The 12,586-nt window shown below is 45.5% G+C and overlaps 1 protein-coding gene across 4 annotated transcripts in view; it reads left to right on the top strand.

The window, feature by feature from the left end:
- INSR (insulin receptor) overlaps window positions 1-12,586 on the top strand; it is a 148,142-nt gene that overhangs the window by 111,414 nt on the left and 24,142 nt on the right. For 2 of the 4 annotated variants that reach the window (XM_012177947.4, XM_004008549.5), the window contains exons 11-13: window positions 152-187; window positions 6,422-6,696; window positions 7,627-7,766. In XM_012177947.4, the coding sequence (XP_012033337.1) occupies window positions 152-187; window positions 6,422-6,696; window positions 7,627-7,766 (451 nt within the window). The remainder of the gene's footprint in view (window positions 1-151; window positions 188-6,421; window positions 6,697-7,626; window positions 7,767-12,586) is intronic. The other 2 variants (XM_012177948.4, XM_004008550.5) reach the window with 1 other exon arrangement.

Genomic DNA, 12,586 nt, shown 5'->3' with positions numbered 1-12,586 from the left:
ACCTGCTGGGGAAGATGTGGTTCAAGTGATGGGAACAAGTGGCCCATGGTCTGGGGCTAGCGCCCTTGGGCTGCTGGCACAGTGTCAGAAGCAAGAGGTCTGTCTGAAGAAATTCTGTCTGTCCTCAAAGCGGCTGGTTTTGTTTTCACAGAAAATCATCTTCAGGCCCTGTTGCCGAGGACGCTAGGTACGACTCACCTGTGGGACGTCCGTGTGGCCCCTGGTGGCTGCACAGTGCAGGGCCAGTGGGCCCGCGGGGCAGGAAGCATGTTGAGCCCCTTTGAGATCCCCGGGGGCCTTCTGTGGTTTGATGCATGAATCGCGCTGTTCTGCCGAAAGGGGGCGCTTCACAAATTCACACTTTAAACGCCTTCACCCTGAAATGGAACCTGGGCATGATTGTGGGGAAGTAGAAATATCCTAACTAACACACTCTTACTAAAACATAGACTCGAGGGTGTACTTCCTAGGGCGCTTCCAAGATGCTGCCCATTTTTCCTCCATGCCGTGACACATTTATTTATCAAGCCTACCGTTTGTGCAGAACTGCGATGGGCACTCAGCCAGTCGAAACCACTTAGCAGCAGGTAGTGGAGAAAGCTGATCCGGGAGTGGAACGTTTTTATCTGGGGTGACTAGTGCGGGATGGCGGCAGGCCTGAGCACAGGTGTGCTGCGTCCCTGCATCCGCCGAGGACAGTCAGGGATGCTCCCCTTTGACGTGTGTCTTAGAGAGTCAGCTATGCTTCAATGTGAGGAAACCCTGGTGGCTCAGATGGTAAAGAATCCGCCTGCAATGCAGAAGATCCCGGGTTCGATTACTGGGTCGGGAAGATTCCGCTGGAGAAGGGATAGGCTACCCACTCCAGGATTTATGGCCTTCCCTGGTAGCTCCGACTGTAAAGACTCTGCCCATAGTGCGGGAGACCTGGGCTCGATCCCTGAGATAGGAAGATCCCCTGGAAAAGGGAATGGCTACCCACTCCAGTATTCTTGCCTGGAGAATCCCATGGACCGAGGAGCCTGCTGGGCCACAGTTCAAGGAGTTGCAAAGGATCAGACACAGCTGAGTGACTACAGTACGCCTCAATTAAAAAAAAAAAAAAGAGAGAGAGAAGGACTGAAGGATGGGGGGGTGTCCTGGAGGAGAGGACAGGCCGAGAGAACGTGGCGAAAGGGAAGTCGGTGGAAAAAATCCTGGACTCTTGGGAAGAACAGGACTAGAGACTGGAAAGGCAGGGTAAGAGAGGTACGAGGAACGACTTTATTCTTCCAAGGGAGGGTTTATTTATTTTCAGGAATGTTCGGTTCCCGTCTGCCCTCTAGTGGCCATTTGGAATATAATCTGTAGTAAAGAAAGATCTGGGCTTCCCTGATGGCTCAGATGGTAAAGAATCCGCCTGCGATGCAGGAGACCCAGGTTCGATCCCTGGGTGAGGAAGATCCCTTGGCGCAAGAAATGGCAACCCACTCCAGTATTCTTGCCTGGAAAATCCCGTGGACAGATGAGCCTGGCAGGCCACAGTTGATGGAGTTGCAAAGAGTCAGACACGACTGTAGCACAATGGCTCAGCAGCTAAAGAATCCACCCGCAATGCGGGAGACAGGAGGTGAGGGTTCCATTCCTGGGAGAGGAAGATCCCCTGCAGGAGGAAATAGCAACCCACTCTGGTATTCTTGCCTGGAAAATCCCACAGACTGGAGCCTGGAGGGCTAGAATTCCAACGGGTCTGAAGAATCAGACACGCCTGAGCGTTCAAGGCACACACCCACACACACCCACACACAAAGATCTAGAAATGTGAGTCCTTGATCCAATCATGGGGATCTTCTGGGACCACGTGGTGGTCTTGTCCTATTGGATATAATCCTTTTGGTGTATGCATATTTGGCCTGTTAGAGGCCATTTATGTTTCTTTTTGATTAGATAATCAATTTTCAGCAGTTATTCATGAGACCCTGGGGTCTCCATCGTTTCTGGAAGGCTCGTCTGTGCTTGTATAGAAATGTTTTGAATCTTGCCAGCATGGGTGTAGCTTTGGCTTACTAGCTTTGGTTTCCATTCAGGAAAGTCAATGGTCTTTTCAGACAAAAGGACCACAAAGAAAATCTTAGTGAGTACCCCCAAAGTAACGTTTGTGTTTGCTGATGACAGCGCAACAAAAGCTAAAGGGAAACTTCAAGAGCTCGAACAGAAAGCTCTACTTCCTGGTGATTAAAAGCGGATCACTTAGGCTTCTATTGGGTGGAAGTTGAAAGGGAGATTTTCATTAAAATCCATGTGGAGGGACTTCCTTGGTGGTCTAGTGGTTAAGATTCCATGCTTCCAATGCAGGGAGACCTGGGTTTGATCCCTGATCTCGGAGCTAGGATCCCATGCATGCTGCATGGTGCAGCCAAAAAAAAAAAAAAGATCCATTTGGAAAATATCAGGGACATGACCGCCACATCCCTTCACTCGTAGAAGACTGCCAAACCTGGACTTTGTTGTAAATCAGTAGACTTAAATGATTTTTTGTAAATTAAGAAAAAACTATAAAATGTAAAATATCATGTGTTAGGGAGGGAGGGAAAATTAATATCACTAAATTTGTGGTAAATTCTCTGGATAACCATGAGCCCTTCAATTTGAAACTTTCAGAGAGGTGAAAATTTTAACTTGTCTAAGCTAATTCAGGAAGCAGCAGAAAGATTAACTATCCTAATGACCTTGGGAAAAGACTGGAAAAAAAAGTGTCAGTGAATTTCTTCACAAAAAGGCCCCAGGTTTGGAGAGTTTTATGGATGCGTTCTTTCACACTCTCAAAGAGAAACTATTTTCAGAAACTTTTTCAGAACATAGAAATATATGGAAATCTTCCCAATTCACTTTGTAAAACAACATCTCTTAGCAGAACCTGATGAAGATTCTACATTGAAAGAAAACCCCAGGACCAACTAATATGGGATTTTAGATCCAAATGTCCTAAACAAAGCACTGTGCTGGCAATACCATCAATCTCATAAGTTCAAGGATGGTTCAAGATCAGGTGTTCTGATAGTAGAATCTAATTCATCAAGAGATTCAATAAGGAAAGTCATAATAATCTCATTAAATAACATTTATTAAAAATTACGGGGGGGGGGGTTTCCCTGGGTGTCCAGTGGTTACGATCCTGCGCTTCTGCTGCAGGTGATGTGGCTTCAATCCCTGGCTGGGGAACTAAGATTTTTTAAATTACTGACCTAAAGAAGCTGGAATCAAGATTGCCGGGAGAAATATCAATAACCTTAGATATGCAGATGACACCACCCTTATGGCAGAAAGTGAAGAAGAACTAAAGAGCCTCTTGATGAAAGTGAAAGAGGAGAGTGAAAAAGTTGGCTTAAAACTCAACATTCAGAAAACTAAGATCATGGCATCTGGTCCCATCACTTCATGGCAAATAGATGGGGAAACAATGGAAACAGTGAGAGACTTTATTTTGGGGGCTCCAAAATCACTGCCGATGGTGACTGCAGTCATGAAATTAAAAGATGCTTGCTCCTTGAAAGAAAAGCTATGACCAACCTAGACAGCATATTAAAAAGCAGAGACATTGCTTTGCCCACAAAGGTCCGTCTAGTCAAAGCTATGGTTTTTCCAGTAGTCATTCATGGATGTAAGAGTTGGACTATAAAGAAAGCTTAGCACCGAAGAATTGATGCCTTTGAACTGTGGTGTTGGAGAAGACTCTTGAGAGTCCCTTGGACTGCAAGGAGATCCAACCAGGCCATTCTAAAGGAAGTCAACCCTGACTATTCATTGGAAGCACTGATGCGAAAGCTGAAGCTCCAGTACTTTGGCCGCCTGTTGCAAAGAGTAGACTCATTGGAAAAGACCCTGATGCTGGGAAAGATTGAGGGCAGGAGGAGAAGGGGACGACAGAGGATGAGATGGTTTGGTGGTATCACTGACCATTGAGTTTGAGTAAGCTCCAGGCGTTGGTGATGGACGGGAAAGCCTGCCGTGCTGCAGTCCATGGGGTCTCAAAGAGCCAGACATGACTGAGTGACTGAACTGAACTGTACTTAAAGAAAGGCGGTTGGGGGAGAGGCCTTTTGTAAAGCTAGGACTAGAAAACTTCTGCAACAAGATAAATATTATTTAGATGAAACCAACATCCAAAGTAATATTTTTCTTAAAACTATTCCTGTTTACTTTGGAAGGAAGCCAATCTCATCATAACTAATTAACAATTCTCCGAGTATCTAGAAGGCAGTGGCAACCCACTCCAGTACTTTTGCCTGGAAAATCCCATGGATGGAGGAGCCTGGTGGGCTGTAGTCCATGGGGTCGCTAAGAGTTGGACATGACTGAGCGACTTCACTTTCACTTTTCACTTTCCTGCATTGGAGAAGGAAATGGCAACCCACTCCAGTGTTCTTGCCTGGAGAATCCCAGGAACAAGGGAGCCTGGTGGGCTGCCATCTATGGGGTCACACAGAGTCGGACACGACTGAAGCGACTTAGCAGCAGTAACAGCAGCCAACGCAGTAACACAGAAATGAGAATTGGAATCGATTGAAAGGAATGTTTTGTGGGAAACAAAGTGAAAGTGAAAGTGAAGCCGCTCAGTCATGTCTGACTCTTTGCAACCCCGTGGACTGCAGCCCACCAGGCTCCTCCATCCATGGGATTCTCCAGGCAAGAGTACTGAGGTGGGTTGCCATTTCCTTCTCCAGTGGGAAACAAAAGCATTGACATTTTCAGGTATCCTGATGCAAGAGTAGACAGACTGCCTGTTTTTGTCAACAAGTTTTATTGGAATGTAGCCACGCCCACTTGTGTACATCGTGTCTCTGGCTGTTTTCAAGCTGCCATGGCTTGAAAGCCATTGCAAGTTGAACAGCTGTGACAAAAAACACACGTCTGGCAAAACCCCAAATATTTACTATCTAGCATTTATGTGATAAGTTTACTGACCCTTTATCCAAGAGTATTCCTTGAAAACCTGAGAAAATCAACCCCAAAACTCTTAGAATAAGAGTTTCAGAAAGTAGGTACAATATAAATAAACAAATAGGCAGCAGATATATCTGTGTGCTAAGCTGCTTCAGTCATGTCTAACTCTTTGGGATCCTATGGACTGTAGCCTGCCAATCCCCTCTGTCCATGGGATTCTCCAGGCAAGAATACTGGGATCGGTTGCCATGCCCTCCTCTGAGGGATCTTCCCGACTCAGGGATCGAACCTGCATCTCATCTCCTGCATTGACAGGCAGGTTTGTGGTTTTTTTTTTTTTTTTTTACCACTATTGCCACCTGGGAATCCCCTTTATGCGTGTGACCACAAGTCAGTTTAAAGGGTCTGGAGGGTAGCAATTTAGCCATAGGTATGAAGAGGCATAACCTAATAATTTCTTAGAACCTACTTTTAGGAACTAATGAGACACTTGGACAATGATCACAGTAATATTTATAATAGCAAAAAAATTGGGAATATGGTTATATTTTAAAAGTTGGAGGATGACTAAGTAAATTATGGTTCTTGCATTAAATGGAATATTCTACAGGTTTCCAAGTTTTCTGCAATGAGCATGTGGCACTTTCATAACAAGGAGGGAATATCTTCAAGTTGAAGAAGAAGAAAAAAAAAGTAAATTCCATCCTATTTGAGACATTATGTTTTCAGGAAAATATTTGAGATTGCTTCTAATACAAGTGAGCCAAGTGGACTATAGAACTAGCTTGATTCCCCCATTATTACCCATATGTTAACATTCACAGAAAAAATAATTGCCCAACGGACATAGCAGTCAGTGGAATGCTAAGGAATTCAAATTTTCTTTATACCTTTCTTTTTGGATTTAAAATTTTTTAGGCTATTAACATTTTTCTTCGTATATCTTTTAAAGGGGAGAAAATGTGCCGACCTCATAGACAATTTTGGGAGTTACCCTTAGTAACCTGAGTGTTGAGATATGTTTTTAACCAAGGATTGAAGTTTAATCACTTAGATTATGCCATTGTCCTAAAGGGTCCTAAGAATAAGAAGATGTATTTCTCCTGGTTAAACTGGTGATGGTGTCAAGTAGCTTGAATCATTTGGCAGGGCTAGACTCTTACACACTTTTGGCATCTCATTTTTGACACTGATTCTGGCTGGACTATTCATCTGCAAAATGAAAATCTGAAATTAAGCATGTTCAGGGGAATATTGGTGGTCCCAGAGCCTCCCCACTCCTCTCTTGGGGTGGGCTTGCCTGACGTGATGCCTAGGAGGGCATCTTCTTTAAAAGCAACTCTGGGTTATAATTGCTGGAAATTTACATTGTAATCTACATGCTCCTCCCCTTGAATCTCACTGCATCTCAGTCTTTGGTTTTAAACCTTTTATTCTCCAGTAGCATTTTCTCAAAGATGGTGATTGTGTGACCAGGTGTGTCCTCCTGTCATGACAGGCCTTCGAGGAAACGCAGAGCCCTTGGTGACGTGGGGAATGTGACAGCAGCCGTGCCCACTGTTCTGGGGTTCCCCAATAGCTCCTCCACCAGCACACCCACAAGCTCAGAGGAGCACAGACCCTTCGAGAAAGTGGTGAACAAGGAGTCGCTGGTCATCTCCGGCCTGCGTCACTTTACTGGGTATCGCATTGAGCTTCAGGCTTGCAACCAAGATTCCCCCGAGGAGAGGTGTAGCGTGGCTGCCTATGTCAGCGCCAGGACCATGCCTGAAGGTAGGTCGACTCATCACAGAGCCAAGAGACACAGGCTAACCAAGGAAGCTCTCCACTCTCCAGGCAGCATACGTGAGACTTTACTTGCCTTCATCGTTTTTCATTTTCCCCTGAGATGCAGTGGACATAATACATTTTGTAAATTTCAGGTGTACAATGTGTTGGTTCGCTCCATTATACATTGCAAAATCTTTACCACAATAGCATTAGCTAACATCTCCATCAGGGCACAAAATTACCACTTCTTGTTTGTGGTGAGAAAATTTCGGATCTACTCTCTTAGCAACTTTCAAGTATAAAACACAGCATTATTAACTTTGTGCTTCCCTGGTGGCTCAGACAGTAAAGAATCTGCTTGCAGTTCAGGAGACCTGGGTTTGATCCCTGGGTTGGGAAGATCCCCTGAAGAAGGGACTGGCAACCCACTCCAGTATTCTTGCCTGGAGAATTCCATGGACAGAGGAGCCTGGTGGGCTACAGTTCATGGGGTCGCAAAAGAGTCACACACATACACTGCTAACTATAATCATCTTTCTAGTTGTTATTTAGTTGCTAAGTTGTGTCTGACTCTTTTTCTGTATGTGAGTCATAAGAAAAATAAAGTGAATTAAGAAATACAAACATATAGTGTGTGTGTATGTATATATATATATATATATATATATATGTATATATATATATATAGTATATTAGGGTTCTCCAGAGAAACCTAACCAACAGTATGTATGATAGATCAATAGATACGTAAATAGATAGATAGATGGATAGATAGAAATAAATATGTAAAGAATTCCATGAGAATGTCCAGTCTCCAGTAAGGGAAATGGAACACAGTTACACAACCAATTTAAAGTCACTCAGCTGCTCAGTGGTGGAGGTGGGGTTTGATCCAGGGATCGAGTCCCCAACACTAATCACTGCTCCTTACAGCCAAGGCAGATGATATTGTCGGCCCCGTGACCCATGAAATCTTCGAGAACAACGTCGTTCACTTGATGTGGCAGGAGCCCAAGGAACCCAACGGTCTGATTGTGCTGTATGAAGTGAGTTACCGACGATATGGCGAGGAGGTAAGATCCCTGATGCCTGGGGATGTGCGTTCAAGGCTGTTATTGGTACCTCCTTCCTTTTCGTGAATTCTGGCTCCTGTGCTTCTCTCATTAGACACTTTGTCATGAAGGCTCAAAGCCTTGATATATGACTTTCCAGGGAGATAGATCAGGTCCAACATCTTATTGTAGCTAAACTCTCCCCAGGACTGTATGCCCCATGCATGCTAAATGCTTTGTACATGATATCTCATTTATCCAGTTTTACCACATCTAACATGTGATAAGAAGCCCTGTTATTCTCACAGACTGCTCAGAAAGAAAAAGGTGCTGCCCATTCTAACTGTAAGATGCATTCAGATTTCAGAAATGTCAAATGTAGGAATAATATGTTTCTTGGGATCAATGAAGTACAATAAATCCTCAGAAAATCCAGTGAGCTTGGTACTGACTGAGGCATCCAGAATTTAAATTGCGTCCAAGGTTTATAAGAATAGAATCAGGATTTGAACCCAGGGCTATCTGATGTTGTAATCCCGGGGTTGGCAATTCTTTCTGTAAGGGTCCAGATCCAAAACATGTTTGGCTTTGTGGTCAGATGGTGTCTGCAGCTACTCAATTCTGCCTTTGTGTTGTGAAAGCCACGTGTAGATAATATGTGAACGAAGAGGTATGGTTGTATGCCATTAAAACTTTATTTGCAAAAACAGGCACCAAGCAGGCTGGCTTTGCTGGCCCCCGTTCTAAGCTAGTAACCACTGTGGGGCAAGTCTCTATCCTCTGACATGGCTTGTTGTCTGCCTTGTGGCTCCGTGGTAAAGAATCCTCCTGCCGATGTAGAAGACACAGGAGATGCAGGCTTGATCCCTGGGTCTGGAAGGCTTCCCCGGAGGAGGACATGGTAACCCACTCCGGGATTCTTGCCTGGAGAATCCCATGGACAGAGGAGTCTGGCAGGCTACAGTCCATGGGGTTGCAAAGAGCCAGACATGACTGAGCGACTGAGCATGCACACAGCCCAGAAAGGCACTGTTGAGGCCTGGATTGATTGGGGCCACTTCTCCCATTTACTGGATGACTTCAGACAGATGTCAGGTCACCTCCCTGAGCCTACCCAGAGGGTGTACCCTGCCATCAATTGAGCCCTTTGCAGTGATCCATTTATACCTCACGGTGACCCTACAAAGTAGAGTCTGCTGGTGAGTGTCTCCCTTTACGGCTGAGAGAATGGAAATTTAGGGAGCTGAATAGACTTCAAAGCAGACACAGAATGAAAATGAATGGGAATCACCGTTTGCCAATAAAACTTTATTTACAGTATCAAGCAGTGGACCAGATTCAGCCTGTGGGCTCTAGTTTGCCAACCCCTAACAGTGGTTGTTGGCTTCCCCAGTGGCTCAGCGGTAAAGAATCTGCCTGCAATGTAGGAGCTGCAGGAGAGGTGGGTTAGATCCATGGGTCGGGGAGATCCCCTGGAGGAAGGCATGGCAACCCACTCCAGATTTCTTGCCTGGAGAATCCCATGGGTAAAGGAGCCTGGTGGGCTACAGTCCATGGGGTCGCAGAGTCAGACACAACTGACTTAGCACGCATGCAACAGAGGTTGGTGGGCACAGCTCGGTTTCCCCAAGCCAGAGATGACAAATGGACCTCCATCTGTTGATCCCTCCTGGGACCACATCTCTGGATGCTCAGATATTCAGCTTTGATGATGATTTAGAACTAAAATCAGCAAACTATGATCTACGGGCCAAACTGGCCCCTGGCCTGTTTTTATATGTCCTGCAGACAGTTGTCAAGAGAAACAGTTGTCAAGGAAAAATATGCGCCAGTGTGAGGCTAGTGGCCGAGCCCAGAATCAGTGTGGGAGAGGAGCCTTCGGGGGTGTGTAAAGAGAGGCACGGTTCACAGGGAGCCACTAGTGCACAGGTGACTTAATATCTCATCCCATATATATTAATCCCATTTGTTGTAACGAAATAGTTCAGATTTGGGTTGGTAGCAAAGCTTTATGCATAAGAATTTCATCACTAACAAAAAGTGCAAGCCACTAGATGCCCACCCATTGGAGAATGGATACATAGAAGATGCATACATAAAACTGGTGGATATACAGCCTTTTAAAGTTTCTATGTTGGGGGTGATCATGGTCCAGTATAACGAGGAGTCTGAAATTTCCAGCTCTGGATTTTAGATTCTCTAAGCGGTTACTCTTCATCTTCCCCCAGCAGCCACGAAAGTAACTTATGACAAAAAGGAAGCTTATTAGCTTCCATAACCAGCTGATGGAGTTCAGGCACAGCTGGATCCAGATTCCTTTGGATCTTTTGTGTCTCAAGGGTCCTTGCAGTGAGCCCAGTAGCTCCTGGCTGTCCTGTGATTTTAGAGGTTCCAACCCTCATATTCTCTCAGCACCAAGCCTGGAAGAAGAGAGTCTGTGTCCCATCATTTCCAGCCAGGCTGAGGTCACATGACACCCAGTCATATGACCAGGACAGTGCTGTGTGCTGATTGGCTTAGGCATAAGGGTTTTTAAATAACAGCTTAATTGAGATACCTTCACACATGGTAAAATGCAACCACTTAACACATAATAATGCAGAGAGCTGACTCATTTGAAAAGACCCTGAAGCTGGGAAAGATTGAAGGTGGGAGGAAAAGGGGACGACAGGGATGAGATGGTTGGATGGCACCACCGACTCAGTGGACGTGAGTTTGAGTGAACTCTGGGAGTTGGTTATGGACAGGGAGGCCTGGTGTGCTGCAGTCCATGGGGTTGCAAAGAGTTGGACACAACTGAGCGACTGAACTGAACTGAACTGAACACGTATTAGTACAATGCAGTGATTTGTAATATAGTTACGGAGTTGTGCTACTATCCCCACAATTCCAGAACATTTGCATCACTTCTCAAAGAAAGCCTACCTCCACCTCCAGCCGTTAAACCCCCAATCTTTCCTACTTCCTTTCCCTCCAGCCTTTCAGTTCAGATCAGTTCAGTTGCTCAGTCGTATCCGACTCTTCGCGACCCCATGACTCTCAGCACGCCAGGCCTCCCTGTCCATCACCAACTCCCGGAGCCCCCAATCCCTCCCAGCATCATAGTCTTTTCCAATGAGTCAACTCTTTGCATGAGGTGGCCAAAGTACTGGAGTTTCAGCTTCAGCATCATTCCTTCCAAAGATCACCCAGGGCTGATCTCCTTTAGAATGGACTGGTTGGATCTCCTTGCAGGCCAAGGGACTCTCAAGAGTCTTCTCCAACACCACAGTTCAAAAGCATCAATTCTTTGGTGCTCAGCCTTCTTCACAGTCCAACTCTCACATCCATACGTGACCACAGGAAAAACCATAGCCTTGACTAGATGGACCTTTGTTGGCAAAGTAATGTCTCCAGCCCTTGGCAATCACTAATCTGCTTTCTGTCTCTATGGAGACAGGTCTCTGCTACTATGGCCTCATTTGCCTGGAATTTCCCAGGTTTGAACACTAAAGTCCCGCACCCCAATATAACATGGGTAAACTGGGACAGGTATTACCCTATTGGCACTGGATCCAGCCCTTCTCCCAGCCACCATTGCTGGCCTGCCTCTCTCATTTCTGGAACCCAAAGGTCACCAGTGGGGCTTCCCTGGTGGCTCAGCTGATAAAGAATCTGCCTGCAATGTGGGACACCTGGGTTCCATCCCTGGGTTGGGAAGATTCCCTGGAGAAGAGAATGGCTACCCACTCCAGTATTGTGACCTGGAGAATTCCATGGACTCTATAGTCTATGGGGTCTCAAAGAGTTGGACACGACTGAGTGACTTTCACTTCACTTCTCAGGCTTGAACACTAAATTCTTGTATCCCAATATAACATGGGTTACCCTATTGGCACTGGACCCAAGCCTAACTTCTCCCAGCCACCGTTGCTGGCCTGCCTCTCTCATTTCTGGAACCCAAGGATAACCAGTAGGAATCCCTACCACCGATCCCCACCAAAATCTCTGCCTGACCCTGATCCCAGACAGACCAGCCCTATTTGCTCTTTAGGGGAACAGGGAGTTGGAGAGAAAGTTAGGAGTGAGAGGTTGTAATACCTTAAAAGAAAAAAAAAACAACTCCTCATGAACAAAACTGGTCTCTTATTTCCATTTTCTTTAGTTGTCTAGCATTGCTTTGAATAATGTGTGTGGATGCTCAGTTGCTCAGTTGTGTCTGACTTTGCGACCCTGTGGACTGTAGCCCACCAGGCTCCTCTGTCTATGGGATTTTTCAGGCAAGAATACTGCAGTGGATTGCCATTTCCTCTTACAGGGAATCTTCCCTACCCAGGGATTGAACCCATGACTCTGGCAACTCTTGAATTGGCAGGCAGGTTCTTTACCACTGTACCACCTGGGAAACCCTTGAGAAAGTAAAAAGTAAAGTTTAAAAAAAAGTTGTTTACACCAGTTGTACTGTTGGGATGTAATTTTGCCAGGTTTACAAAATTCTCTCCAGCATTTGGTGGGAGGTCATCTTTTCCCCTCTTATTTGCTAGTTGAACAGCCAAAATCACCATTGTTTTTGATTCTGCCTCTTCTTGAACTTTGCATCAGTCATTTCTCCCCTCACCACTTCCCCTCCCATCCTGGGACACCCTGGACCCAGGAACCATCTCAGTGGAAAGAGCATCGATTTTCAGTTTCTGTACACTTAACATCTTTGCCTCAGCATGTTTTTGCAGTTTTGAGCCATTTTTTCCCCCCTTGTTTGCACAAACTTTTCTGTAATTGGCTTCTTCACTCTTCATCAGACTTGCTTCTTGGTGTTTTTTTTTCTTTTTTTGGTGTCTCTAGTTCCTTCCATCAGGCTCCCT

Source organism: Ovis aries, chromosome 5 (assembly GCF_016772045.2).
Source record: "Ovis aries strain OAR_USU_Benz2616 breed Rambouillet chromosome 5, ARS-UI_Ramb_v3.0, whole genome shotgun sequence".
Lineage (NCBI taxonomy): Eukaryota > Metazoa > Chordata > Mammalia > Artiodactyla > Bovidae > Ovis > Ovis aries.
Note: the sequence above shows the minus strand (reverse complement) of the source record. Positions and strands in the feature narration are given on the sequence as shown.